This window comes from Mustelus asterias, chromosome 9, assembly GCF_964213995.1.
Source record: "Mustelus asterias chromosome 9, sMusAst1.hap1.1, whole genome shotgun sequence".
Classification (NCBI taxonomy): domain Eukaryota; kingdom Metazoa; phylum Chordata; class Chondrichthyes; order Carcharhiniformes; family Triakidae; genus Mustelus; species Mustelus asterias.
In genome coordinates this window covers 44,239,604-44,265,072 of record NC_135809.1, presented here as the reverse complement: position 1 = coordinate 44,265,072, position 25,469 = coordinate 44,239,604, and the positions used below count along the sequence as shown (strand labels likewise).

Sequence of the window (25,469 nt, the reverse complement as noted above, 5' to 3'; positions counted from 1 at the left end):
CAGTTCATTCAAAAATTCTCCTGTCGTAGCCTCTCATGCCAAAAGATTATTTTCTCACACAACTAAAGCAACCATCAATATACATTAGGAAACATGCCAACTTCACCAGCAAAACATCCTGCAGTCTCTGGGGCTGATACACAGTACAGGATGCAGCAATCTTTTTTCAAATTTGCACGCATCCCGTGTCACATTAGGAAAGGCCACATAGACTACATAAAAGCTCTCAGCTTTTTTCCCCTGAAAACTCAGTTTCTCAAAACAAGAAAAATTGACCCAAGCAACACAGATTCTGTGTTTGCAGGCTATGCAAAAAGATGCATTTGGCTGCGAAATTCAGTATAGGAAGCTTTCAACTCATTCTGGGTTGCAGATCTTGGAAATGAATCCTTCAAATATATAAGGACATAAATGTGTAACATACATTTTGTTTGCTTGAATGATATCAAGAATATGGGGTTAGTTATGATGAAATACTTCAATGATACAGATTTTGTGTGGGGAAATTGGAGAAAGAGCTGGAACGGAGCATTGATATGTTTGGCTTTGGTAGTTTGAAGCAGTTGGGGAGGAATGTGCATCTTAATTTTGATGGGACTAAAGGTTAAATTCTAATTAATAATTCCCAATAGCAAGAGCATATGCGTGTGTAGGAAGCATTTATCTCTGAAATCATCTCAAATGATGATGATGCCCTTCATAATCCTTGTTTGTTTCCTCCACAGTTGAAACATCAGCAAATGAAGGCACAAAGCCCTTAGGCACCAACTTTAACCTCTAAGGAGGAGGAGGGAGTCTCGGAAGGTGCACCATTATATCCTTGTGCAGCACCTAACACCACCAGAAATACATGCGTGATTTGGCTGAAAGGGTTACACACACTGTTGTGAGCACATCACAGTCGCAGGACTAACTGTCAGAGACTGAGATAGTGCAGATCTCTGGCACGTGATCATTTTCCACCTCACCTGCACTGTGTTTTAACAAATTTGTAATGACAGGAAATCAGGATCCGCAAAGTCAGGAGTTGACTGGTGGGGTGAAACCTAGTGAGAGCTAAACCATAATAATTAGGCTCTCTAGTTTGGAAGATTTTACTTTTTATTAAATATGGGTAAAATATACCTAGAGGAAATCCGTTCATCTGTTCCTCCCACACACCCCTGCTGCAACCTGTTCTGTTACTCTTAAATAACCAGCAAGTTTCTGGTCAAAATTACAATTTAATGTAATACAGGAAAATTATTCTGCTACACATATGACTTTATATAGTCTAAATTGTTAAAGCTCAGCAAGTGATATTTCCTTTTAGCGACTAAAATTGTGGAATGCTAATTCAGTTATGGAAAGTAAAAGAAAAACTGATTATTGGCAAGATATTACATTGATATTCGATATACAAGATATTATCTATTAATATACAAGTAAACTAACCTGTCAATACTGCATTTTGTTCAAACCTATGAAGGAGTTAAAATAGACTTTGAAAAGTTACAGCTGAAGTCTACAAATTCCTCAAAACATCTGAAATCAATTTAAGGAACTAAAGCAGAAAGAAATCCTGTGAGGTTATGAGGCAATCCTATAACAATTGCAAATTTTATCTCACTGGCTATCAACTCAGTTTCTAAAGATCTAGCAATGCATATTGTAAATTACTAACAGGATACAAAAGGGTGCAAATGTTTAAAGAAATGTAAGGAAAATTCACGAGAATGGTTCCAGGGATGAGGGACTTTAATTATGAAGATAAATTGCAGGAGTTAGAGTTGTTTTCCTTGGAGAAAAGAAGGCTGATGGGTACTGAAAGCCGTAAGGGGCCAGGGCAGAATAGATAGAGTGAAACTGCTTCTACTTATGAAAGGATCGAGAAAGAGCTGACACAGATTTTAAAGTAATTGGCAAAAGAAGTAAAAACGCTATGAGAAAAAACCTTTTTCACACAGCACATGGTTAAGGTTTGGAGTGCTCAGCCTGAATGTGGTGAAGGCAGGTTCAATCAAAGCAGTCAAAAGGGAATCAGACTATTATTTGGAAAAGAGGAATATGCAGGGCATGGGGAGAAGGCAGGATAATGACACGAAGGGAATTGCTCATTCAGAGAGCTGGTGCAGACAGTGGTGCGAATGGCCTCCTTCTGCACTGTAGCAATTCTATGATTTAACCTGAGAAACAAGTATTAAATGAAACTAACTTAACCTGGAAAGTTAACAGAAACTATTTTCCAGTATTTCACCTATGCAAAAGTCAGTGAGTTACTTTATAACACCTACCTGTGAGTTATAGAAACATACAATTTTACAAAAAGGATATTCCCTTGAAAAGCTTAACACACTTAGCCAACCAGTACATCTGGGTTACCAAGATAAATTAAAAATAAGTCAACTGAAGAACACGAGTGCCACATCGACTACCAGACTGTTACTGGAGTAGTTATACTAACAATGTTAGTCCCTTTTTTTGCTTCAATATATATCCAGATGTCTCCATAGTAAAGAAACATAACACACAAGTAATATTGGCAGCATACAGATGCCAGGATATGACCATCTCCAACAAGAAAGATTCTAACCATCTCCCTTTGATGTTCGACAGCATTACCATAACAATCCAGCACCATCTGGGGGGGGAGGTTACCACTGACTAGAAACTTAACTGGACCAACCATACAAATACTGTGATTATGAAAGCAGGTCAGAGGTTGGGGGTTCTACAGCCTCCAAACTCCCCAAAGCCTTTCCAACATTTACAAAGTATAAGTCAATAGTGTGATGGAATACTCCCCACTTGCATGGATGAGTGCAGCTCGAACAGCACTCCAGAAGTTCAACACCGTTCAGGAGCTTAATCAGCAGCCCATCTACCATTCCCTCCACCACCATTATAGGGTGCAACAAATTGCCAAGAATTCTTTGACAGCATCTTCAAACCTGCAACCTCTACCTCTAGAAGGGGAGGGGCAGCAGATGCAAGGGTATGCACCATCACATGCAAGTTCCTCTCCAAGCCACACACCAACCCAAGTTTGAATTATTGCTGTACCTTCACTGTCTTTGGCTCACAATTCAGGAACTCCCTCCCTCGTAGCTGGGGTATACATACAGCAAACGGCCTGGGACAGTTCAAGGCAGCAGCTCACCACCATCTTCTCATGGGCAATTAGGGGTGGGCAACAAACGCTGGTCTTGCCAGCAATGGATAAAACAAAGTATAAAGTTCACAAATTGAAACCAGCTGAGCAAACACACAGCTTGTTATTTATCTGATAAAACACCTTGAAACTACATATCAGTAGATGACGGTAACCAATTGCAGCCAAAATAAATAGCAATATCATGTCATTATTGCATAGTCATATATGGTATTGTAACAAAGTTGAATTCCAAGGGCCAAATCTTTCTCTGAGCTCAGGAAGGAAAGATCAGAAGGTACTCATTTCAATTTCAAAGCAGATTGCCTATTAATCAACTGAAGGGAGAAGGTGCTTAGAAATCTTTCAAACATTGACATTTTCCCAGTGTCAAAACAAGCTATTTTTTAATGAGTTGAAGCCAATTAAATCACCGTAGAAAAGATGAGATACAAGTTGACAGGGCATTTTGTAACTTTTTACATGGCATTATAGTGCTTTCTCTATTGGAAAAGCAGTGGAATGCATATGAACAAAGACACAAGATTGCTCAATCTAAGGATCAACTTACCTTTAAAGGACAGATCCTGATGATGCATTAAAAACACACCTACATTATAATACAGCATCTAATAATGACATTTGAAGGTGTGAAAACACTTTATATTTACCTTTCTGAATGTTGCAGACTTCTCAGCTTCTTCAAAAACTCTCAAGCCTGACAGTTTTAATAATGATGTGGAGATGCCGGCGTTGGACTGGGGTAAACACAGTAAGAGGTCTCACAACATCAGGTTAAAGTCCAACATGTTTATTTGGTAGTACAAGCCACTAGCTTTCGGAGCGCTGCCCCTTCATCAGGTGAGTGGGATTCAGTGAGTTCAGTACCCACTCACCTGATGAAGGGGCAGCGCTCCGAAAGCTAGTGGCTTGTTCTACCAAATAAACATGTTGGACTTTAACCTGGTGTTGTAAGACTTCTTACATAGTTTTAATAGGCACTTTCAAAATTTTGCATCACAAGATGAAAATGTTGTGCAGAGGAAAATCCCATTTAAAATGGCGAACCCAAACTCATCAGGGGCAGATGTGTGTTTTGCACAAGGCACTCCCAAGTCTGACCCACAAAAAGGCCAGGGGAAAAAGGCACAAAGTCAGGGATGTGGAGGAAAATTGGATTTTCAAGTTGGCCATTCACACACCGAAACAGACCTCCACACAAAAATCTGGCCCTAAATCTCCAAATAATTTAAAAGGAAATCGAGATTGCTGATCATATATTAACATTTGCTCCACACAAGTGTCAGGCAATGATCATCTCCAACAAAAGCACCTAACTATCTCCTCATAACATTCAATGACATTACCATCGCTGAATACTCCACTAACAACATTCTGGGGATTATCATTGATTAAAATGAACTGGATCAGCTAGTGACCACAACAGCAGGCCAGAGGCTGGGAATCCTGCAGAGTAACCCACTGCTTGACTCCCCAAAGCCTGTCCACCCTCTACAAAGCACAAGTCAGCAGTCTGATGGAATATTCTTCACTTGCCTGGATGAGTGCAGCCCCAACAACACTCAAGAAACTCAAGACAAAGGAGCCTGCTTGATTGGCACCCCATCCACCACCTTAAATATTCATTTCCACACACAGTGGCAGCAAGCAGCTTTTACAAGACACACTGTTGCAACTCAAAAATGCACCTTTGACAACACCTTCCAAACCTACAACCTCTGTCATTTAGAAGGGCATCAAGTGCATTGGAACACCACCATCTTAAGTTCTCCCTCCAAGCTACACACCATCCTGACTTGGAACTATATCACTGTGTGTGTATCTATACCTCATAGGCTGCAGCTCACTTCAAGGGCATTTAGGGAGGGGCAATAAATGTTGACCTAGCCAGCGACACCCACACCTTATCATATAAACTGAGGGTAGCAATGGCATAAAATGTACTGCAAGTGGCTAGGTAGCATCACTACTAATTGGGCAGTTCAAGCCTTGAAGGACACAGCTGCCAGACTGGTCCTGAAGCATGGGGTGAGGACCCCAACACAAAGAAAATCTATTGACGTCATTTTATCAATCTACCTATCACAGATGCATTGGTAGGAGTTACCACTGCGCAGTACTCATGGAGACAAAATCGCATCTTTACATTGAGGCCAACCTCCATCATGTGTGACGCTAGCAGTGTTCAATGCAATGGATTCCGAATAAATCTTGCAGCTCAAAATGGCACATCCACGAGATGTTGTGAGCCATTAGCAGCACAAGCATTGTATCCATCACAATTATTAACCTCAATGAAGAGTGCAGAAGAGCAAAGGTAAAGCCGCCATAGTCCCAGGTGATCCAGATAGCTCTTTCCCTTTTGAGGAGAAGAGCTGACCACTGGTGATTAAACTTGAGGACCACCACACCTCGAATGAAGAACAAAGTTGAGAAGGCAGGCCTTGATGAATAACCTCAGCTGGCACGGGAATTGAACCAGCACTGTTGGCATTGGGGCAGCACGGTAGCACAGTGGTTAGCACTGCTGCTTCACAGCTCCAGGGACCTGGGTTCAATTCCTGGCTTGGGTCACTGTCTGTCTGGAGTTTGCACATTCTCCTCGTGTCTGCGTGGGTTTCCTCCGGGTGCTCCAGTTTCCTCCCACAGTCCAAAGATGTGCAGGTTAGGTTGATTGGCCATGCTAAAATTGCCCCTTAGTGTCCCGAGATGCGTAGGTTAGAGGGATTAGCGGATAAAATGTGTAGGGATATGGGGGTAGGGCCTGGGTGGGATTGTGGTCGGTGCAGACTCGATGGGCCGGATGGCCTCTTTCTGCATCATGAACCTGAAAATGAGATGCTAATCTGATGAAACTGCAAGACAGGGCTATGTTTATGCTAAACCGTGGAAGAAGTATGCTATAGGCTGGGCTAAACAATCCCAGAACCAATGGATCATATTAAAGTTCTGTAGTTTCGCCACATGCAATCAGGAAATGTGGTGGGCAATTAAACATTAAATTGAAGGCAGAGTTCCACGAACTAAACTTGAGCCTCACTTGTAACTTATTTTAGTTTTATGCTGAATCATAGAATCCCTACAGTGCAGGAGGCCATTCAGCCCATTGAGTCTGCACCGACTCTTCAACAGACCGTCTTACACAGGCCCTATCCCTGTAACCCCACGTATTTATCCCGTTAATCCCCGTAACCCACAAATTCTGGGACACTATGGGGCAATTTAACATGGCCAATCAACCTACCTGCACACCTTTGGACTGTGGGACGAAACCAGAGCACCTGGAGGAAATCCACACAGATACGAAGAGGATGTTCAAACTCCAGTCCCATGGCCGGAATTGAATCCGGGTCCCTGGCACTGTGCCACTATGTTGCCGACGGTATGCTTTAGATCTGCTGTCACAGCTTATCCTTAATAATTTGTTTATGTCAACATATCTTCATTTTTGATCTTGATTGTAAACTATATTTCCAATTCTTCAGTAAAACAGAGTCAGAGGTTTACAGCATGGAAACAGGCCCTTCGGCACAAATTGTCCATGCCGCCCTTTTTTATATAAAAACCTCGAAACTAGTCCCAATTGACCGCATTTGGCCCATATCCCTTCTATACCCATCATACCCATGTAACTGTCTAAATGGTTTTTAAAAGACAATTGTACCTGCCTCTACTACTACCTCTGGCAGCTTGTTCCAGACACTCACCACCCTCTGAAAAAATTGCCCCTCTGGATACTTTTGTATCTCTCCCCTCTCACCTTAAACCTATGCCCACTAGTTTTAGACACCCCTACCTTTGAGAAAAGATATTGACTTTCTGGCTGATCTATGCCCCTCATTATTTTATAGACCTCTATAAGATCACCCCTCAGCCTTCTACGCTCCAGAGAAAAAAGTCCCAGTCTATCAAGCCTCTCCTTATAACTCAAACCATCAAGTCCCGGTAGCATCCTAATAAATCTCTTCTGCACTCTTCCTAGTTTAATAATATCCTTTCTATAATAGGGTGACCAGAACTGTACACAGTATTCCAAGTGTGTTCTTGCCAATGTCTTGTACAACTTCAACAAGACGTCCCAACTCCTGTATTCATGTTCTGACCAATGAAACCAAGCATGTTGAATGCCTTCTTCACCACTCTGTCCACCTGTGACTCCACTTTCAAGGAGCTATGAACATGTACCCCTAGATCTCTTTGTTCTGTAACTCTCCCCAACGCCCTACCCTTAACTGAGTAAGTCCTGCCCTGGTTCAATCTACCAAAATGCATCACCTCGCATTTATCTAAATTAAACTCCAGCTGCCATTTGTTAGCCCACTGGCCCAATTGATCAAGATCCCGTTGCAATCAGAGATAACCTTCTTCACTGTCCACTATGCCACCGATCTTGGTGTCATCTGCAAACTTACTAACCATGCCTCCTATATTCTCATCCAAATCATTAATATAAATGACAAATAACAGTGGACCCAGCACCGATCCCTGAGGCACACCACTGGTCACAGGTCTCCAGTTTGAAAAACAATCCTCTACAACCACCCTCTGACTTCTGCCATCAAGCCAGTATTTTATCCATTTAGCTACCTCACCCTGGATCCCATGAGATTTAACCTTATGCAACAACCTACCATGCAATACCTTGTCAAAGGCCTTGCTAAAGTCCATGTAGACAACATCAACTGCACTGCCCTCACCTACTTTCTTGGTTACCCCTTCAAAAAACTCAATCAAATTTGTGAGACATGATTTTCCACTCAAAGCCATGCTGACTGTCCCTAATCAGTCCTTGCGTCTCTAACTGCCTGTAGATCCTGTCTCTCAAAATACCTTCCAACAACTTACCTACCACAGATGTGAGGCTAACTGGCCTGTAGTTTCCAGGCTTTTCCCTGCAGCCCTTTTTAAACAAAGGCACGACATTTGCCACACTCCAATCTTCAGGCACCTCACCTGTGACTATCAATGATTCAAATATCTCTGCTAGAGGACCTGCAATTTCCTCCCTAGCCTCTCACAATGTCCTGGGATACACTTCATCAGGTCCCGGGGATTTATCTACCTTGATGCACTGAGACATCCAGCACCTCCTTCTCTAACATGGGAACATAAATAGCGATGTCTTGAGGAGTGTACAAGTTCCCTAACATCGATGCTTTTCTCAACAGTAAATACTGATGAGAAATATTCATTTGGGATCTCACCCATCTCTTATGGATCCGCACATAGATTACCTTGTTGACCCTTAAGAGGCCCTACTCTCTCCCTAGTTACTCTTTTTGCCTTTATGTGTTTGTAGAAGCTCTTTGGATTCTCCTTTGCCTTATCTGCCAAAACAATCTCGTGTCCCCTTTTTGCCTTCCTGATTTCTCTCTTAACTCTAGTCCTACATCCTCTATACTCTTCAAGGGATTCACTTGATCCCAACTGCCTATGCATGTCATGTGCCTCCTTCTTCTTCTTGACCAGGGCCTCAATATCCTGAGTCATCCAGGCTTCCCTACTTCTACCAGCCTTGCCCTTCACTCCAAGAGGAATGTGCTTACCCTGAACCCTGGTTAACACACTTTTGCAAACCTCCCACTTACCAGATGTCCCTTTGCCTTCCCACAGACTCCCCCAATTAACTTTTGACAGTTCCTGCCTGATACCATCAAAATTGGCCTTGCCCCAATTTAGAATTTTAACTTTTGGGCCAGACCTATCATTCTCCATAGCTATCTTAAAACTAATAGAATTATGGTCACTGGTCCCAAAGTGATCCCTCACTAACACTTCTGTCACTTGCCCTTCCTTATTTCCCAAGAGGAGGTCAAGTTTTGCCCCCTCTCTAGTCGGGCCATCCACATACTGAATGAGAAATTCTTCCTGGATACGTTCAACAAATTTCTCTCCGTCCAATCCTCTAATACTATGGCTGTCCCAGTCAATGTTGGGAAAGTTAAAATCCCCTACTATTACCACCCTATTTTTCTTGGAGCTATCTGCAATCTCCTTACATATTTGCTCCTCAATTTCCCGCTGACTATTTGGACGCCTATAGTACAATCCTATCAAAGTGATTTCCCCCTTCTTATTTCTCAGTTCTACCCATATAGACTCAGTGACCGAACCCTTGGATATATCCCCTCTCACTACGGCCGTGATGCTTTCCCTAATCAAAAGTGCAACTCCCCCTCCTCTCTTACCTCCTGTTCTATCTTTCCTATAGCATCTGTACCCTGGAACATTGAGCTGCCAGTCCTGTCCCTCCCTTAGCCATGTTTCAGTAATTGCTATAATATCCCAGTCCCACGTACCCATCCATGCCCTGAGTTCATCTGCCTTGCCCGTCAGGCCTCTTGCATTGAAATAAATGCAGTTTAATCTGGACTTCCCTTGCTCTCTGTCCTGCTTTTGCCTGATCTATCTGGTACTAGGATTACTGACACTGCCTTTACTACTTAATGTGCTCTCTTTAACTTCTGTGCTGTCCTCAACCTTCTCTTCTGTTTCCCTACTGCTTTGGATCCCACCCCCCTGCCAAACTAGTTTAAACCCTCCTGAGTGGCTCTAGCAAATCTCCCCGCCAGGATATTAGTCCCCTTCCATTTCAGGTGTAACCCGTCCCTCTTGAACAGGTCACCCCTTCCACAGAAGAGATCACAATGATCCAAAAATTTAAATCCCTGCCCCCTGCACCAGCTCTCAAGCCACGCATTCATCTGCCTAATCCTTCTATTCCTACTCTCACTAGCATGTGGCACCGGTAGAAGTCCAGAAATTACTACCTTCGAGGTCCTGCACTTTAGCCTTCTGCCTAACTCTCTATATTCACACTTCACATATTTGCATGGAAGGTTCTCTTTTCATCATTTAAAGTTCTAAGTCCTGGAATCATCCTATTTTCCTCTACCCCATATACCAATGTCCTTTCCAACGTAGTATCTCCAAATCTACCTACAGTATTTTAAACATTTCCTTGATATACACAAGATTAAATTTTATTTCAACCTACAATCAATTTTCCTTGAGATGCACCTTCGTACTTGATTAGCCTTACTGATAAAAAAAAACTCGTATTTATTGGATGCATTCAGCTAATGGTCAACAATACCAATACTTTACAAATGGTACTTTTTCACTACGTGCATGTGATTCATTTTACCTGTTCCAATATATATTCTCCTTGGTGTCCTGACCTATCCCTTAACCAACATCACCTGAACAGATCTGGTCATTAACTCATTGCTGTGCAAAAACTTACAACTATGGATCAAAAGTATTTTACTACCTGTAAAGCGCTTTGGGCCCCAAGGTTATGAAAGGAGAGATAAAAATGCAAGTATTTTTTCTTCTTTTTGTTTTTACGCCTGTCTTAACTTCTCTATGGTTACTATTCAAATGGCCAGCTACCACCAGCCATTTTGCAAACCATTGTCACAGACCCAGACTTTATTAGTTAATGCCACAGCCACAGATTTATTCAATTTCCAAACTCAGCTTTGCTTCTACATGAATGTTTTTAAATTTGTTGTACCGACATGCATAAGGTTACTTAACTGCTCCCCAAAACTCACCACTGCACTCCTACACACATACAGACTCAAAGCTCTCCTTTTTACCCACCTCCAATTCTATACTTTCATTACTCATTACCTACTTCACCTCCCAGCTGTCGAGTACCCACTTCCCCAATGCTTACAGTCCCTATAGTTTCCAGTACACACTGCATCTTCTCTTCACACCCCCATTAATTCTGATCATAGGCATTTCCAAACACAAGTAATTCCGTTTTACTTCTGTCCACACAAACATTCTGTTTTTGTCCATTCCTTCACTCCTTGCCTGACCATTTTCTGCAGTTTAACGATTACAATCCTAAACCCATCTTGTTGCGCTCTCCAGAAAAGGTCTTCACCACACTATCACATCCAGCCCTGAATCATTGCACACATGATGTGTAGATGCCGGCTTGGACTGGGGTAAACACAGTAAGAAGTTTAACAACACCAGGTTAAAGTCCAACAGGTTTATTTGGTAGCAAAAGCCACAAGCTTTCGGAGCGCTGCTCTTTCGTCAGGTGAGTGGGAATTCTGTTCACAAACAGGGCATATAAAGACACAAACTCAATTTACAGAATAATGGTTGGAATGCGAATACTTACAGCTAATCAAGTCTTAAAGGTACAAACAATGTGAGTGGAGAGAGCACCAAGACAGGTCAAAGAGATGTGTATTGTCTTCAGACAGGACAGCCAGTGAAATTCTGCAAGTCCAGGCAAGCTGTGGGGATTACAGATAGTGTGACATGAACCCAATATCCCGGTTGAGGCCGTCCTCATGTGTGCGGAACTTGGCTATCAGTTTCTGCTCAGCGACTCTGCGCTGTCGTGTGTCATGAAGGCCGCTTTGGAGAACGCTTACGCAAATATCAGAGGCCAAATATCTGTAATCCCCACAGCTTGCCTGGACTTGCAGAATTTCACTGGCTGTCCTGTCTGGAGACAATACACATCTCTTTGACCTGTCTTGGTGCTCTCTCCACTCACATGGTTTGTACCTTTAAGACTTGATTAGTTGTAAGTATTCGCATTCCAACCATTATTCTGTAAATTGAGTTTGTGTCTTTATATGCCCTGTTTGTGAACAGGATTCCCACTCACCTGACGAAGGAGCAGCGCTCCGAAAGCTTGTGGCTTTTGCTACCAAATAAACCTGTTGGACTTTAACCTGGTGCTGTTAAACTTCTTACTGTCATTGCACACACCCACTGATCTTCCAAGTCTGTTCTACAGTCTTATCACTGGTGTTACTTGACCCCCTTCACCTGCCATAACATTTTACAAAACACAAGAACAAGGATGCAATTTGTCTATGAATAGATTACGCATTGCGCAATATTTTTGTTCTTTCATGGAATATGAGCGTCACTGGCCAGACCAGCATTTGTTGCTCATTCCCAATTGACCAACCTTGAGATAGTGGTAAGCAACATTCTTTAACCACTGCAGTCTCTCTGATGTAAGAGCACCCACAGTACTGTTAGAAGGGGAATTCCAGTATTTTGACCCAGTGACAGTGAAGGAATAGTGATATAGTTTTAACCAAATGTGAACTGTCATGTCATTCTAATAGAGGCTACACTCAATTTTGTTGGCAAATCTACTTCATTATGAAGCCTAAAAGAGAGATTAGTTTATCTGATAACTTCATTTTACAAGAGGAACATTCAAGTAAAATATACAGATGTGGCTAAAGTTTCATGATTTGACTATATGACTTCAAATGGACAAATTAAAATTCTTGTAACGAGATTGAGGTAATTGCAGACTTTAAATATTCATTCAATTATGAACAAAGGAATAGAAATAATACTAGTTTGTTTCTATAAAATCATACTTCACTTAAAATGCATAATCTTTTGCTTGAATTTATGGTTTAATACCTGCTTTTTATTTTCAGCTAAAAATTGTTAAAGCTACACAATATGATTTATATTCTAGAGGTATTATTAAAGGTTAATTTATTACTTTGCTCAAAATCTAGTTGGTTCACTTACTTGTGTACACAATTTCTATGTCAGTTCAGTTTACAACATACATGAACTAAAAACTGAAGGATAAATAGAATAACCTAAAAATATAGATTATATTACTGTACAGATTTGTTATGTCAGCATTATATTTGTCTATACTGTTCTTCAGCACCATTGATTATGAATATATCATGAGCATAGTTATTGCAATATTGCTTCTACCGTTTCATAGTGATTATATGAATGGCCTGCTCAGGTTTGTGGCCTTGAAATTTCATGCTTTATAACACAACTTTTCACACTGAAACTTTACCTAGCAGGGACACTTGTATTACTAAAGAACATGATAATGAGCAAATGACAACTAATGAACAAAATACAGGACTATTTTGTGAAGACCAATTAATTTCAGTATTATATGCATATTTTCTAACTCTACCGTGCTTGCACAGTTTGCATTGGTTATTTATCTCCATTTTCATTGCTGTTGTACTATACCACAACAATAGCCTGGATTTTCCCATCAGCAGCAAAGCTGCTAACAGCACAAAAAAATCTGTACTTACCTGGTTCATAGGCTGTGGCAAAAATAGATATTTTAAAACAGTTTCAACGTTTAAATACTCCCAACACTTTTATAACAGTTTTTAAAAATTCATAAACTTTTAAATGCTGCAACAGAGGGAGAAGGGGAGAACGATACATAGAGAGAGACAGGCATGGGAAGAGTTCTGTGACATTACTCTCTGATCAGTGGATTTCCATAAACCTCCTGTCTGCTGGAGCCTGTCCCTCAGGTTTCAACACCACCTGGCTCCCCTTATACCTGCCACATCACCCACTGGCTCCCCTCCCCACCTGCAGTTTTGCTGTGTTTTCCCCCTTCCATCAAGTGCTATTTCTGATATCAGTGGGATTGAGTAGCAAAGGTGGGGGCATGATGAACCTTGGCACATGTGACTCCAGACATACAGCAATGTGGTGAACTCTCAACTGCCCTCTGAAATGACTTGGCAAGCTACTCAGTTCAAAGGCAATTAGGGATGGGCAACAAATGCTGGCCCTGCTGGTGATGCCACATCCCATCAAAAAGTTTTTAAAAAATAATTTGAGGAGTAATTTACATATAACCCAGTTACATATTTATTTGTGAAGTTATGTATGATGGGAAGTGGGGGAGAGGAGCCAGACTTTATTGGCGATCTTGTATTTGTGATAATGAAGAACTGTGATTTTATTGCTGATAGTTTCAGCGCTACTACCCTGCCTAACAGATCATCACCCTTCAAATAAACATTACCATCCAAATATATCTGCTTTAAATTTTCTTTTCGCTAATATAGCCCTTCAGCCTGCGATATCAGCCCTTTTGCACATAAACATTTGTACAAATTGTGGACAAATAGACAAAATCTTGCCCGAATAGTCCCTGCCATTTTAAGCATTGAATCAGTGGGACCATAAGCATGGGCTCCTCTGGAGTCTATTCAGGTGCACCGAAAACCGGAAGAAGCAGTGCAAGTGCAATCGCCTGAAGTTGTGGTGTCACGGCAGCCCTCAATAGCATAGTGTTTGCCACTATTGGGAAAGAATGGTACAGGCCAATATCACTTGCAGAAGAAATTTCTGAGCCTTGGCATTGCTAGTATTAGTTACCACTTGCATTTTTTTGTAACGTGCAGCATATTGATATCTGGAGAAAGTGTTTAATTACAATAGTGAAATAAGTATTGGGCAGTGACTTAGTTTTTCAAGCTTAATGAGTCACTCATTCTTACCTCCAGAAAGAATGATGGCGGCCACAAAGAGAGCCAAATCACTGTCATCCAACTCTAATGCATTGAACTTCATGGCAAATTCAAACTTGGGTTCCATTATCTCATTAAAAGGTTTCCGCAGGCTTTTTAAAAATTCTCGAGTCATAAAACCGTTCCCATAGGCTACCAGCAGCCCATCTTTGTTCATAATGGATGCCAACATGGCAAACATGGCTTCATAAACTCCATATTTTAAAAGGGTCACTTGATCATTGAGGTCAAGGTTTATAAATTCAGGGATACATTTGGCAAATTCCGTCAGTTCTCTTACTGTTTCCACAGATGTACACTGGCAGCGTTGAAAGATTCTAACTTCAGCTTCTTTGTTCTGGATGCCATTTACTGCTTGTTTTGATACTAGATTCTCTTCTGCCAGACGTAATGTCTCCATGTCATGAATGACAAAAGGCTGTAAATTATTCAAGAATTAATAATAAAATTAATAAACATCAAAACATCTTCCATACCAACTTCCCAGACTAACAATGGTTTCCTTAAATACTTGTAATTTTCCAGGGTTGCCTGAGTCCCAACTCATACCAAATCACTTTACCCATCATCCCTGTGCTCATGGACCTATACTGACTGCAGGTTAAGCAATGTCTTATTTTCAAAATGCTCAATTTTGTTTCCCTCCATGGCCCCACTCCTTCCTATTTCTGTGCCCTTCAGCCCTCGCAGCTATCTATACTACTTCAATTCTGGCCACATGAACATTTTTGATTTTAATCACATCAGCATTGGCAGTCATTTCTTCAGCTGCCCAGATCCCAACCTCTGGAATTCTTGCCCTAACCTAGTCCACCTCACTTCTCATTCGCCTTCATGACACTCCTTAAAATCCAACTCTGACCAAACTTTTGGTGGTCTGCCCTAACATTACCTAATGTGACTCAATTAGATAACATTCTTGTAAAGGATGATTTACTACAAACATAAGAAATAGGAGCAGAAGTATATCACATGGCAGTTTGAGACTGCTCTGCCATCTAATTTAATCACAGTTGATCTTCTGCCTCAATTCCACTTTCCTTCGCACTCCCTTTATCTCTGGATTCAATGAAAGACCAAATATATGGTTATTTCATCTTTAAATATACTCAACATTGAAGCATTCATAACCCTCTGAGATAGAGAATTCCAAAGAATCACAACCCTCTGAGTGAAGTTCCTCTGCATCTTACTCCTTACTGATTGATTCCCTATCCTAAGGCCGAGCCCCTGCGTTCTAGATTCCCCAGCCAGGGGAAACAACCATTAATCTGTCAAGTCCTTTCAAAATCTTGCATGATTCAATGGGATCACACTGATTCTTCTAAACTCCAGAACATAGAGGCCCAATTTACTCAGCCTCTACTCATGGGACAGCCCTTTCATCCCACAAATCTATCTAGTGAACCTTTGCTGTACCACCTCCAAAGCAAGTATATATTTCTTTAAATGTGGAGACCAAAACTGCACAATGTACTCCAAGTGTAATCGCACCAAAATCCCATAAAATGGTAACAAGACTTCTTTAGTCTTATACTCCAATCTCTTTGCAATAAAGGCATTTGCTTTCCTAATTGTTTGCTGTACCTGCTTTCTGACTCTTTCATGTACAAGTATTCGCACAACTCTCTGAATGTCATAAATTAGAAGTTCCATACCTTTTAAAATCATTCTGCTTTTCTGTTGTTATTACTACTGAAGTGAATAACCTCATACTTTCCCCATATTATACTCCATCTGACACCCTGTTGCCCATTTAATTAACCTGTCTATATCTCGCTATGGCTGTTTTGTGGCCTCCTCACAGTTTCCACTTCCGCCTACCTCTATCATCAGCAAACTTAAATATCTAAAGTTTATTTATTAGGGACACAAGTCAGCTTACATTAACAATGCAATGAAGTTACTGTGAAAATCTCCTAGTTGCCACATTCCAACACCTGTTTGGGTACACTGAGGGAGAATTTAGCATGGCCAATGCACCTAACCAGCACGTCTTTCGGACTGTGGGAGCACCCGGATGAAACCCACGCAGAAATGGGGGAATGTGCAGACTCTGCACAGACAGTGACCCAAGCGGGAATCAAACCCAGGTCCCTGGCACTGTGAGGCCACAGTGCTAACCATTGTGCCACCATGCCGCCCTTACTCTTGATCATGTTTAAGTCATTGATATAGATTGTAAACAGAAACCACAGCATTGATCCTTGTGGCATTCAATTAAGCTACAGCCAGCCAACTTGAAAATGCCCCATTTATCCTTATTCTCTGCATTCTGTCCATTAATTAATACTTTATCAATGCTAATATGTTATCCCCAACTCAATGCGCCTTTGCCTTTTGTGTTAGTCTTTTCTGTGGCCCCTTTTTGAATGACTTTTGAAATCCACTTGTTTCCCCTTCATCTACCCTACCAGTTACATCCTAAAAAGACGTTAATAAATTTGTCAAACACAAAAATCCTTTCATAAAACTGTGTTGACTTTGTCTAATCACATTATGATTTTCTTAAATGCATTGTGCCAGCTTGCTTAATCATAGATTATAGCATTTTCCTGATAACTGATGTCAGTTAACCGGCCTGTGTTCCCGTTTTTCTTTTTCCCTCCTTTTTTGAATCACGTGTTATATTTGCTAATCATTGTAATGTTGATATATAGATAGTATATACTTTTTAAAACAAAAAGAGCAGTAGACAGTGACGGTTCAAGACAAGTTATGCACAGATAAAAGTTCAATTACACCTCAAATTTTTTTTTCATGGACTGTAGGAACCACCAGCAGAGGCAGCATTTGTTGCCCATCCTTAATTGCCTTTGAACTGCGTGGTTTACTAAGCCAGAAGGCAGTTGGCATATTGCTGAGAGTCTAGAGTCACATGTCGGCCACTCTAGGTAAGGATAGCAGATTTTCTTCCCTAAAAGGAAATTAGTGAACCAGATGGCTTTTTATAACAATCAATAATAGTTTCATGGTCATCATTACTGACAATTGCTTTATATTACTTGATTTTAAATTCTACCAGCTGCCCTGTGAGATTTGAACCTGTGCCCCCAGGGCCTTTGGTTGCTAGTCTGGTGATATTACCAATGTTGCATCTATCAGGAAGAAGAGTATGGGCTGGAAAAATATGCACTCTTCAACTCTTCTATCCCATCAAGAACAATACACAATGCCCAGGGCCAGTTGAATTAATATTAAATAATCATGTATTTTACCATCTAGAACAATTCTCCTACAGTGAGATGACAAAAATAGCAAAATAAAAAGTTAAATGCTCATATTCCTGCAAACAAAGCAAAATGTCACTTTTTATGTATTTTGAGCTGTCACACACTTAATTTGTTCAAAAAATGTGACCCAAGATCAGTGCCATTTCATTTAGAATTTTCCACATTACAGAATTTTAAAGAACCAAGCTGCAATGAACCTCAGGTGTCACTATTATGTCCGAGTGCTGTGCAGCTTTTCCTGCCTCATTATCTTTTCATCTGAATGCCCCCGTACAGTAAGCATGGCAGGCAAAAGAGGAGGAGGATGGACATGAGGAACAGAAAAAATATCAAGGAGTTCAGAAGATTGTGATGATAATGATGATAACCATATTACTATCACATGTACCATTGCCTGTTCCTCCATTTCACCCCTGTGTCAATGTCTTCTGTGTCCCCCAAAGACAAAAATCACACTTCTGGATACAGCACCACAGAAACAATTCTGTAGTGTATTTGATTATCTCAGTGAAAATTTACCTTTATGACATTTAGGACAAAAAGTTTTAAAAATTAATTCAAAAAATGAAATTTAATGTAGAGAAATGTAAAGTGATTTATTTTGGCTGGAAGAACAGGAGAGGCAATATAAAATAATGGGTATAATTCTAATGTGGGTTCAGGGTCAGAAGGGCCTAGGGGTATATGTGCACAAATCACTGAAGTGACAGGGCTGATTGAGAAAGCAATTAACAAAGGCATATGGGCTCCAGGGCTTTATAAATAGGTCATGAAGTACAAAAGTATGGAAGTTATGAAGAACTTCTATGAAACACTGGTTGGGCCTCAACTGGAGTATAGTATCCAATTCTGGGCATCATACTTTAGCAAGGATGTGAAGGCATCAGAGAGGATGCTGAAAGGATTCACGGTAATGTTTCTAAGGATGAGAAACTTTAATTAAGTGGACTGATTTGGAAAATTTGAAGCTGTTCTTTTTTGAAGAGAAGATTAAGAAGAGATTTGATAGAAATGTATAAAATTATGAAAGTCTGGACAAAAGTAGATTAAGAGAAATTATTCCCATTGGCATAGGGTCACAAAGCAGAGGTCTGGCAAGCAGTAACAGTGACTTGAGGAGAAATGCTTCTACTGAGTGGTTATGATCTGGAATGCAATGCCTGAGAGTGTGGTAGAGGCAGGAGGTTTCCAAAAAACTGTATAATTATCTCAAGAGAAAAAATTTGCAGGGCTACCAACAAAAACAGGTGAGTAGGTTTAAGTGCATTACTCTTGCGGAGAGCCAACACAGACGTGACAGGCCAAATGACCTCCATCTGTACTGTAATCATTTTCTGACCCTATATTTCCATAGTAGAGATTTTTTAAAAAGCTAAAAATGAACATTTATGATTGCAGGCAATGTAAAGGTTCACTGATATCAGCTGGGACAAGACTACCTCAGAATGAAATTCAAGTCTGTCAAACCTTTTTGCTTTGTGCTGAATATAAATGGACAACTGCAGTTGACAACAGTAAAAGAAAAGAAATTTCAAACGAACATGAGACCTTATTCCCACTAGAGGATATGGGGGAGGAGATAAGAATATGTGCATGTTTTGAGGTACTAAATTCATCATCAACATTTTAATTATATGTTATTCACTTGTATAAAAAAGGTCATATTAATGTAGAGGAATTACAATTACTTACCGGGATATTAGCTTTTCCTGTCAAAATGGCTCTGGCTTTGGTCTTGTTCATGTTAAAATTTTTTAGATAAGCTTCATACATATGTTTGGCAAGAGATTTGAGATCAGCCATTTGTGAATTCTGTACATCTTGCTCTAGTGTTAGGATCTCTGCTTTCAATTTCTCCTTTTCAGATTGTGGCATTCTACCGAAACGAATAGCTGTGCAAGTAGGAAACATATAATTTATTCAATTTGATCCTTCAGTTCACGCTGACACTCTTTTCCCTCTCTCCCCACTTCAGTTCACACCGGCATTATTTTCCCTCTTTCGCTGCTTTAGTTCATACTGTCATTTCTTTTTCTTTCCCTCCTTCAGTCCATGCTGTCACTTCTCCTTCTTCCCCCAATTTTCTTTTCACTCTGCCATACAGTTTTCCTCAGCACTCTCCTCCTACTCCCCCCCCTCCCCCCTCCCAAATTATTCCTGGCCTCTCCCCAACCAATTCCAGGACTTTCCCACCACACTCTGCCCATTCCTTTTGCCTCCTGTTGATATGCCAAGTGATAGAATGCGACTGCCACTGCACGAGAATTCCTGAAATCACAATTCTTGACGACAGCATCTGGTGATATTCAATGACCTAGAATAGCAACAGCAGGCTGTAACATTGGCTTTCGTTTACAAACATGGACAAGTAGTTAGTGACCTGAAAATGTTACCATTCGCTTGAAACACAAATGACTGATATATATGAAAATGCAATAATGCATTTTCATACGTGTTTTGATTGGGGTTGCCACGAAGAACTGAAGGTTATTTTCAAAACTAGATGTCATGTGTCATTGCTATCTGGATGTTAGACAATATATATTGTCTGATAAGGACTGCAGTGTTAGCAAGAATGTATTATTGTAAACGTTTATACAAATTATAATGAAATTAATGTCGACCAATAGATAATGTTGTACATTAGAAAGTTAACTGCGAATCTGGAAGTAAATGTAAATTGTGGAATTTATCAACTGTAAATTAAAATGTATTGTATTTCAACATTGAAATCTTCTCTAGAATATGTTTAAATGAAAGATCATATAATTTATATTCAGAATACTTGTAAATTTATTATAAAAATATTGATAATATATATATTTGTTGGTTTCTCTGGTGACTTTGACACAGATTTAATGTGTGATATTTGGAAGGGATAAATTGGCTGAAATAGTGCAGACGTACAAAGCATTATGGAAGGATAGGAGGGGAAATAATTGAGATGTGCAAAGATTGGTGGTTGCAGGTGGAAAAATGGTCATGGTGATAAATGGGAGTAAAAGGGAAGTTGGGGGCTTCTAGAAAATGTGACAGCGAGTACAGAGCGGGGTTATGGATGTGAAATTTGAGCAGAAAATAGGAAGCTTGGTCAGATATGAAGAAGAGAAAGGCAAGGAATAATCGGAGGGGAAAATAAAAATTACATAACTTTGGGGCAAGGAAGTCTCGGGAGATTAAATGGTGTGCGGACAATTTAAAAAAGAAACAGGATTAACAAGAAAATAACTGAGAATAGAAATACTAGAAGTGGCAGTTAAAAAATGTAACACGAAAACATATCCAGACTGATACATTAAAAAAATCACAAATACTGAGACTAGAAGATATACCAGAAGCAGAGCTGCAATGAAAAAAGACTGGAAGAAGGAGTTAAAAGGAAAGCTATCTTTAACAATGGAAATAAAAAACACTAAAATCAATATATAAGTAATAAGCATGACTATTAACAAGCATAGAAGTGGAGCATGAGGTAGTATATAATGTTATAGGGAGGACATCTGCAGCCTGTAAAACGCTGAAGCAGGTGCAGGTCTTTGATAGTACAAGTAGACATCAAGCAGACTCTCAAAATAATGAAGAAACAAAAGGACAGACTCCCCACAACCTATCACAAAAGTATGAAATACTTTGTCGATAAATTAAGTTTAAACTTAAATATTATTTTAAAATAACAAGATAAAATCTTTAAAATGATATAATGATAGACCTAGGAGAAAATATTGATAAATTTGTATATCATAGTTGCAATTACATGGCAACAGTGATATTGCAAAACTGCACTTCAAGAAATAAAATGGAAAATTAAACAACCATCAAATTAACTTTTAAATACAATGGTTGAAGATCTTGCATTTATGTAAATACAATGTTACTTTGAAGGGAAAAGTTGACATAAAAATACAATCAGAAATTAAGATAAATGAAGCAAGGTTTGTGGATAACAAGCCCACATGCAATGCATGATTAAATATGGAATGTATTACATATCATGTGCCAGGATAAGTACTAAAATATGTGGGAACACTTCCTGTAAATTCACTTCACCTTTTTCTCCCAGTCTATTCTCACGGAACCTATCTTGGGATATTAGTGTTCCAAATGTTTCATAAAAGGAGCTAAAATAAGTATGAGATGTACACCGATGACACACTGGCACAAACAATTCTTTCCCTCCAGCAAGCATATAGATACTTTAGCTCCTTTTCCAGCACAAGAGGAAGAATATCCAAGTGAGACACCATTAAAAGCTGAATGTGCTTTCTTTGATTGTCTTGCTTTTCGACTAAGGCTATTGCCCTTGGATTCGTTTCATCAAAGTAACATTGTATTTACGTAAATGCAAGATCTTCAACCCTTGTATTTAAAAGTTAATTTGATGGTTGTTTAATTTTCCAAGTACTTCAATTAGCAAGGTAAAAATGTAGAACATGAAAATAATGCAGAAACGAATATTTCACAGTAATATGTTTACAGGTAATTATGCTGGTAAAATATTTATTGCACACTTGAGCAGTTTATCAACGTTTAATAATTTTTTTTGTAACTGTAAATCAGTGCTTTAGAAACAAAGGGCAGGATTTTCCAGCCGCACTCTCCCCAAGACCGGAAATTCCCTCTCAAAGTCAACAGACCTTTGCATGGTCTGCCGCCGCCCGCTACAATTCCCGTGGCAGGCAGGACAAAATATTTTTTCATTTGACATTTTTCAAGCTTTATGCAGAGAAGAATTTATATTATTTACATTATATCATGAAAAAGATAGTCACATTGCATTCTCACATGTGATTCCACAACAGGGAAGCATTTGCTGAACAATCCTGAGTGCACTAATAACTACACTAAAGTCAAACTTGTACCATTGTTCATTGTTGCTTGCTGGAAGTGATATACAGTCACATTCTGGGAATTGTTCTCTGCAAACAGTGTTCAAGCATTGTGCCTTCTTTGAATTACTCGAGAAGCAAGGGGAGCATATAGTTTCTCATGGCTTTCTCCATGGTAATGTCTGGACCAGAGTCAACTTGCTAACTAATCAGCACCCCTTAAATTGTTGTGATTGTTTGAAATTTGACTGTGTTTGACCTGATGAGTGCAAGAGAAAATTTAAATCCATATAATTCAAGAAAGGAATAAGTCTTGAACAGGTTTTATTGTTTGCAGAGAACAGATACCTGCATATGAATGTATGTCACTTCTAGCAAGTGACAGTAAGCCATGGTGCAACACTGACTGATTGTCTAACCACGTTGACAACCAATTAAAGACAACTGGTCTTAAATTATTAATGCATTCAGGATTGCTCACCAAGTGCTGTCCAATCACAGAACACACCAGTTTCACCAATATGTCTCTCCTTTCAGTAAAATTAAACTACAGATTCCCCCAATATCAGAATTGTAAACTCTTCTTGCTCTCCTTGGCTTTGGACAGACACTGACTGCCCTCTCTGTCTGCCCTACAACCTCTATGCAGATTTTGGTCTCACAGCTGCTCTACAGATTTTTAAAGATCTATTCCTACCTTCTCAAATTCCAACCCACGTTGACTGCCTGTTTCATAAACAAAAACACACCCAAATGAATTACAAAAAAAGGAACCTTCCTGACTCCCACATCCCATCCCCATGGTAATAAGTATACTTTGGGACACCCGAAGCAAAAATGTAAACTAATTATCTTTTACCTTCAAAACAGCCCATTGATTCTGTGACCTCCATGAATAATGTACATCTCTAATAGTGTTTTCAGACTTGCTAATTCCACTAAGAAACCCCCCCCAGCCCCTTGTTTACAAAAGTGCTTTTAGCATTTTTGATCTGGGTACTGCATGAGTAATCCAAGTCACTGATTGAAATAATTGTAGACCTCCTATTCCCACCAAGAGTTCAGATACGAGTCATCCATTGTTTAAATTTTCTCACTTCTACCTCTTCCCTGGTAACTAAACACAGGTTACCTTTTGAACTATAATTACCCCAAATCTGTCTATCAGTTTCTCAAACATGTGCTTCTATTCATCTTCACTTAAAATTTCTAAATTAATTTTCTATAACATATGAATTATGAAATCAAATATTCACAACACATTTCTTATAATTGAGCAGAGGTCATTAATTAAATATTATGGTCCATGTTATTCAACCCTAATAGGTGGTATTCCACAGATTATATTCCCAGGAAGCATAGTCCCTGATATATACAGGCAAGAGCGCAGGAGTACGCGGTTGAGAGCGGAATTCTGGAAATCCCAGGAATGCAGAGCTCCTAACAAATTTAGTGACAGGATCTCATTATTTTTTTAGTTCTGTTTCCCAACCTGCAGCCATAAGATTGCCAGGTAACCTGTCTGCCAGGTGGGAAAGCAGCAGTGTTCGGCTGCTGTTCGGAGCCTGTGGTGTGGTCCCAACAACTTGATATTGTGCAGGGAGCTCAGACCATGATAGTGAGGAGAAAAGAAACCTGGGGCATGTGGTGGGGAAGGAGAATGGGAATTGTTTTAGCAACTATTTGGGAGGGTGGAAGTCTAAGATTGAGGCATTGTGGGTGGGCATCGAGCCATCAAGCAACCAGCAAAAGCCATTGTTGGCAGGATTGTTTGAAGCTGCACTCCTATTTCTCCCAATTTATAAACTGAACTGTATTACAAAACGCATGTGTCAGTTTGATCTGGCTGCTCTTGCCAAACTCTGGGAAGTTCAGCAGCTAATGTTAAATTTAAATCAGGTGATTTTAGTGTACCTTTAAGAAAGCTTTTCTTTTTAAAATCATGATCTCTGGAGCTCTCAGAGCTTCCATGTTCCTCATTGCTGCTCAACCGTCTCCGAGGAGTCCTTTTATTGTTACTTAAGTGGCTTAAATGGGGTTGTTTATAATTACTCTGGGATTAGTTTTATGGCCCTGCAATGTTTGGAGAAATGGACATGGGTTCTGGACAGTTTGTTTCCTTCCTGGGGAGTTTAAGGATTTTTTTTCCTGTTTGGCTGCAGATTGAGTTTGAGGTTTTTTAGAAGGGACATCAAGCTGAAAAGAAGTGTTTCTCTCTCTCTCTCTCTCTCCCTGGTTTTGGAAATTCCACGGGTTAGTGGAAAGCCTTCCTGGAGTAGAAACTCTGCTGTTGATGGCTTGACAAGAGTCTCCCTAAGGTTCTGTGAACTGTTCGGACTTCAAACTGTTCTGGGTGTATCAAGAATCATAGAAACCCTACAGTGCAGAAGGAGGCTATTTGGCCCATTGAGTCTGCATCAACAACAATCCCATCGAGGTCCTATCCCTGTAACCCCACATATTTACCCCACTAATTCCTCTAATCTACGCATCCCAGGACACTAAGGGGCAATTTAGCATGGCCAATGCACCTAACCCATACATTTTTGGACTGTGGGAGGAAACCGGAGCAGCCGGAGGAAACCCACGCAGATGCGGGGAGAACATGCAAACTCCACACAGCCAGTGACCTAAGCCGGGAATCAAACCCAGGTCCATGGAGCTGTGAGGCAGCAGTGCTAACCACTGTGCCACCCATAAGAGGACTACTAGAACTTAGAGTTTTCAATTGTCCAACCAAAGGACTCAATTCCACTATCATGTGAACATAACATTGCTGTGTTGATCTTGTTTAAGGGGTTTTGTCTATGGCAACAATTTTGTTTGATTTGGAAACATTTTAGACATATTTGTTGAGGGTTATACATTATCGTGGTTGTTTTGTTTGTAATTGATAAAAGTTGTTAATTTTCTTTCCATACATATTAACTATATT

The 25,469-nt window shown here is 40.0% G+C and overlaps 1 protein-coding gene across 2 annotated transcripts in view; it reads right to left on the bottom strand.

Moving 5' to 3' along the window:
- Positions 1-25,469, bottom strand: part of LOC144498653 (peroxisome proliferator-activated receptor alpha-like) — a 77,044-nt gene that overhangs the window by 2,073 nt on the left and 49,502 nt on the right. The window contains exons 5-6 of one of the 2 annotated variants that reach the window (XM_078220098.1): positions 19,401-19,600; positions 14,446-14,893 (exon numbers count right to left, since the gene is read on the bottom strand). In XM_078220098.1, coding sequence (XP_078076224.1) covers positions 14,446-14,893; positions 19,401-19,600 — 648 coding nt within the window. The remainder of the gene's footprint in view (positions 1-14,445; positions 14,894-19,400; positions 19,601-25,469) is intronic. The other variant, XM_078220099.1, reaches the window with a different exon arrangement.